Source organism: Abramis brama (genome assembly GCF_963993115.1).
Source record: "Abramis brama genome assembly, chromosome: 2".
NCBI lineage: Eukaryota > Metazoa > Chordata > Actinopteri > Cypriniformes > Leuciscidae > Abramis > Abramis brama.
The window spans coordinates 64279847-64285869 of NC_139964.1; the positions used below are offsets into that span (position 1 = coordinate 64279847).

A 6023-nucleotide genomic window follows, 5' to 3' on the forward strand; every position below is an offset into this window, starting at 1 on the left:
AGCAATATAAGGATCAGCTAGAGAGAAAAATCAATAAAGGAAAGGGAAGAATCATAACAAGTGAAATGAAATGTCTGTTAGCTTGCTAAGGTTGAAATCAATTTTCTCTATACTGAGTGCTGAAATTGTCCCATCTGCATTGTGAATTTTATGAACTGCATTTTTTGTCTCATTTTTTGGTCATATCAAATTTCAGTGCATAGCTGCTTCTGCACTATCTGTGCTACAAAGATGAATTATGCTGAAATCATGTGGCTTGTTGAAGACAGTTGAATAGAAATATAACAATAGGCCTCAATCTATAAGTAGTCCAAATACACAGACATATACTGTACTATAGTGACTTCAAATTTGGACACTTAAAAATGTCTGAATGTCATTAGAGAAGAAAATATCAAAATGTGTAATTTAGCAAAAATTAAGAAAATGTAAGTTAAGTTTAAGAAAAGCTCATGCAACATTTGTTGATATGCTACTTTATCAGATGCAATAACATTCAGAGATTTTAAGTGCCCCAAAACCACTTTTTACACTTTTCCTTTCTACTGCTTGAAATTGATGTTAATTTTAATGAAGTGTTCGGATGAAGAACTCTTCATTACACTTTGAAACAAACATGCACAGCTGACAGAATGAAGGACATGATGAACCTTGTTCATTTCAAATTTCTAGGTATGTCTATAACACAGAACAATGTGTGTGTGATTACAATTATGATTTCACAGTCTTACTCAAATTACATCTTATTACAGTTCTGGTGGAGCAATTATTGGGTGAAAAGGGTGTATGCTTTCCTCTTGAAACAGAACTAATTAGGTTCCTTTGATGTAAACGATCTGATAGACTCGTTAATGCAACACTTAAATATACACAAACTGTATTAATACTGTATTAATGTTTAGATTTTAAGTCTCTCTTGCAAAGTACATTTGCTTTCTTAAACGCTATCATTCATGTCTTTTGAAGTGTAATGCTTTGACTTTTATGATGCTTTTTGAGGGTTGAAAGCTTTAGTCTCCAATGCAGTTGCATCTTCAGTTTTGGGTGAACTATTATTTTAAAGTGTAACTAGACATTGTTTCAATCTGTTTTGTATTGTTACAATGTTGCTAGTATAAATTAACAATTTTACTCATTCTCCGTGTTATGTTGACCAATAAATTGTCATGGCTGTGTCCAAAATTGAGCCCTATACCCTATCCCTAAATTAGTCATTAGTCAAATTAGTCCCACAAAGAGTGAATGACAACGAGTGGGTGAATTTGGACACTGCGTGCGCCACTTTTGCATTATTTTGTGCTTGTGGTTTAATAATCATTTAAAACATAGCAATCTGGGAGCTCCAGTAGTGATGATCTTGAACTCTGTCATGGAAACTACACTGTAAAAAAATGCTGTAAATTTACAGCAGAAATTTACAGTACTGACCCGTTTTCTAAAATTACAGTTTCTTACCATTAATTAGCACGTGATCTGTGGGGGAGGGAATGAACCGCGAACGAAGCACTTTGGCAGTTGGCAAGAGTGACTGACACACGTCTTTCTCGGTGGAAGCACAGCTTTCATGTTGAAACTCATTTACAGGTACCAGACCACGGGTGAATCTAAAATAATTGTGTTCACTGTTAATCTTATTAATTTCGTGCTTTAAGACAGTGGATGTCTACATTTATTGTTCCTCAAAGTTAAACGCGCGTGTGTGTCTGTGTGTGTGTCCGTCTCCGTCTCCGAGCTCGCGCGTGCTTGCAGCTTTGCATATTTGTGTTCTTTCATCGTTGAGTACTTCAAGAGCAAATCAAAGAATTAAAAGGTGAAGGATGTCCTGTCCCACTCCCAGCCTGAAAACACAGAGATGGCACACCTGCATATCAAGCTTCTAATGTCCCATTTTCAGGAACATGAAGATGGACTGGTGTTGCATGCAGATGTGAGTATTTAGTTTTCTTCTTTTTTAATTTATTAAGTGATGATATGTATTCTGATTTGTGTATTGTGTCCTCTTCAGGTTGCTGCATCTGCAGCTGATGTTGAGAAGAAACTTATTCTACCTGGAAGTCCTCGTCTTATTTTACTGGGTTAGTATGTTAAGAAGAAACATTGACAAATGGGGAAGATACAATAAAATAAAATAAAACATTTCTATTGTATACAGTTGTTAAAGAATAGTTCACCCAAAAATGAAAATTGTCATCGTTTACTTAACCACATGTTGTTCCAAACCTGTATAAATTTATTTGCTCTTGAATACTCCACACTGTTGTATTTTTTTCCTACTATGGAAAGCAATGGTGCCTCACAACTGTTGGGTTACAAACATGCTTCCAAATATATTCGTTTGTGTTCAGCAGTAAATTAAGACAGAATAACATTTTTGGGTGAACTATCCATATCCATTTACAATGAAGTCTTCTCAAAGGCAGATATTTAAATGAGTTGCACCAATGTTTTCGTTATTGTTGTTATATATTTATGGTTGGTTTATTTATTTTGTTTGTTTGTTTTTGCTGTTTTTATTTTAGGTATGGGAGAGCAGACAAATGCTGTCCGATGGATGATAAGCCTAGAAGGCCGTGTTATTTGTGAGTGTGTCCAGTCATCATTTTTGACTGCACTTTCAACACTGTTTGCCGTGTACTACGTCTTCAACCTGCAGTATCAAGAGGAGGCTTGTTGCACATTGGAGTTTCTTCAAAGGTATGACACTTAAGTCCTTATTGCTTTGTTTTTTGGTGGGTTTTTTTACCTTTCAGAATCATCTTCATAAGAATTTTGATGCATCATTCTTGCATTCAATGGTAATTTGTTATATAACTGTCTTTAGACGCTTCGTCGGAATAAACCCAGAAAGAGGCTCAAAGACCTGCAGAGGCAAGGTGGTCTCCAAGAAGACGGGCAAGGTGGTGAATAAAAAGTCTTCCACAGTTAATCCAAAGGTTGCCTCTCTACTGAGAAATCTTGCGGATTTCGAGTGGGATTTCATCTAGGTAAGTAAATTTGCACATACACACTAATTTATGTACCTGCTTCCCATTAAAGTTATTACAGTATACCAGCTTTTTTGTAGAACAGTTTACAATACACTACTAAAAGCTCTTTTCATTTTAATTTCAGATGTGCTTTACAATGTATTACTAAAGTGTGTGTCTTTCCAAACCTGTAAGACTTGTTCATCTTCAGAACTCAAATGAAGATCTTTTTAATGAAATCTTTCTGTCTACACAGCCTACAAAACTACTACTTTTAGGGCCGGTTTCACAGACAGGGCTTAGATTAAGTCAGGATTAGGCCTTAGTTCAATCAGGGTATTTAAGTAGCTTTTATAAACATGCCTTAGATAAAAAACATTTACTGGTGTGTAAGGGTGTCACGAATTTTCTCTCTTTTCATATTCCTCTTTAACCAGAACTTGAAACTGCAAAAAAAAGTGAACTTGTTTTTTTTTTTGTGAACTTGAATGTCATCATGTTACAATAGAGAAATTAGATGGCAGGTTATTTTGTTTAAGTTTCCAATTGACTGAAGATATATTGTTACATTATGTTGTTAATAAACATGTTAAATTTGACAATGTAGTGTGTGGTACATTGCAAACAAAGGTCAGATATTATTATATTGCTTAAAAGTCTAAAAATGGCATAGCTTGTGCTTTAAAAAAAAATTTAAATCAAGAATCGAATCGAACCGTGACTTTAGAATCGAAAATGTAATCGAATCGAGGATTTGGAGAATCGTGACACCCTTACTGGTGTGCATCTTGAGACAAAACAATGGCTCTGACATATTTTAAGAAATTTCAGTGCAAGTTTCTTTCAGTTAAAACAGCTCAAACATGCATTTTAGTCTGGGAATAACTTAAGGCTTGTCTGTGAAACCGGGGGTTAAGGTCTTTAAAGTAATCCAGGAGACTCCAGCGGTTTAACTTCAGTTTGATGAAGAAACGCAAGTGCTTTTTGTGTGCAGGGGAAAAAAAATTAACACTTGCGCCATGATGCATGCGTGTTAAACATACTTTGTGTGGGCTTTTTCGCTTCAGAAAATTGAGGTTAAACCCTGGAGTCACATGGAGTATTTTAATGATGCCTTTACTACCTTTCTGATGCTTGAAAGTGCTGTGAAGGCTGTCCGTGGAGTGACAGAAAGTTCTCAGATTTCATTAAAAGATATTCATTTGTTTTCCTAAGATAAACAAAAGTGTTACGAGTTTGGAAAGTCATGAGGATGAGTAATTAATGACAGTTTCCATTATTTGGGTAAACTAGCCATTTAACCCTGGGCCTTTTCTAAACCCCAGATAAACAGCATCCTATGTTATATTGATTAATGTTTAGCATTGCTCATAATATACCCAGGGTTTATTTGCATATTTGTCATTGCCATTGATTTTTGAATGCTGCTCATGACCCAAAGGCTATGATATTGCGGATTCTTAAGTTTACCTGAGTAAAAATAGGGTTTAGAAAGAACAATAACCCAGAGTTAAGTAAAGCCCTTTTTTTGTGACGGGCATCATTGTACCATGCTGCTGCTAATAAAAAAAAGCCAGTCGCCTCTTCTTCAAGCTCAAACTGTCTCCCCATTTACTCTCTCTAAGTTAATCTAAATTCTTCTTAGTCATTATTTTTGTAGTGTAGCATTATGTTGCTTTTTGACATGTTCTTCTGACACTTTATTTTCAAGCAAACAACATACAAATTTATTTGAAGTTTTTTTCCCCCCATTTTTTTTTTTTATCTTTCAGACTACACCTGCATCAGTTTGAAGATTACGGCATATTCCTGGCCTCTCCCTGGCCTCTCCCTGGCCTGTTCCTGTTTCAAATATTTGCCAGGTTTTGACTTCGATTGACTGACTGTTATTAAACTAAATTCAAGTTTAAAAATGTTCACACCATTTACTATTTCTTAAAGGCTGTTTTTAGGGGAATGGGCACCCCAAGCACATTCTTGGCCTGTTCCTGTACCAAATACAGGTTTTGACTTTTATTAAACTAAAATAAATTTGCACCGTTTACTATTTCTTAAAGGCTGCTTTTAAAACACAAAAAGACTGCTTATTCTATTGGACGTGGTTCAGTTGTTATGATTTGTTTTGTTTTTTTCTAAGCATTCAGATTATTTGTCACTAAACTGTCAATAAATTGTGTGCTATAAGAAATACCCTCTTGAGCTGTTTTTTTTTTCTTGGGAAAATCTTCTAAATGAAATATTACAATACCAGCTTATTTGTACAAGTATAGATATTAAAGTTAATAAAGTATCTTAGAATACAGTAATGAAACTGCAGGATTACGGTACAAAGCTGGAAACCCTGCTGCCAGTATTTTACTGTTAAATTATAGAAAAGCTGTAATTTAGATTACGGTAATGAAAATGTAAAATTACGGTACACAGCTGGAAACCCTGCTGCCAGTATTTTACCGTTAATTTACATGTACAATTTTTTACAGTGTAGAATGTGTTAACCTTAATTAAACAATTTAATAATCAATTAAAAAGGAAGTTATACCTGTATGATATCACGCAGTAGCCACACTGGACCTGCAGTTTGGTAAATGGATGAATGGATAATTCAGCTGCGAACGCCATCTTCTGGTCAGATGTGGGAATTCATCCGGCGCGTGACTCTCACAGTGCATTATGGGTATTCTCTAGCTATTGAGCGTACATCGGTTGTACACTCGTTATTGCGGTGCATTGTGGGATTAAATGAGTGCACTCCATAATGTCCACTATGGTTTCGGACACCACTGCAATCGTCTGTTCCCCCACTATTTAAGCGTATAGGTGGCGATTTCGGACACATCCCTTATACTTATTATGCTTCCACATTGTTGTATCCCCGCCCACGGACAGTCAAATCGACACAGGGTTATTAACAGAACAGTTATTGTAAGAATGAAAATTATATCATACTTTGTCTACTCTTTAAACCGCATTAAGGTAAACATGAAACACTATGCAACCGTTTTTTTAGCTGCATGTGATGACATTTCTTTCAGTTTTCTCCCCTCTGTTTGGACTAAA

At 35.5% G+C, this 6023-nt stretch overlaps 1 protein-coding gene across 1 annotated transcript; it reads left to right on the top strand.

Annotated features, from left to right (window-relative positions):
* The first annotated feature begins 1477 nt into the window (after window positions 1-1477).
* LOC311070841 (uncharacterized protein) lies at window positions 1478-5148 on the top strand. The gene is made up of 5 exons (XM_084094926.1): window positions 1478-1927; window positions 2006-2075; window positions 2520-2694; window positions 2822-2984; window positions 4739-5148. Exons 1-4 carry the CDS (start codon window positions 1853-1855, stop codon window positions 2982-2984), a joined length of 483 nt encoding a protein of 160 aa, XP_083951052.1. The 5' UTR covers window positions 1478-1852; the 3' UTR covers window positions 4739-5148.
* Window positions 5149-6023: the final 875 nt, after the last annotated feature.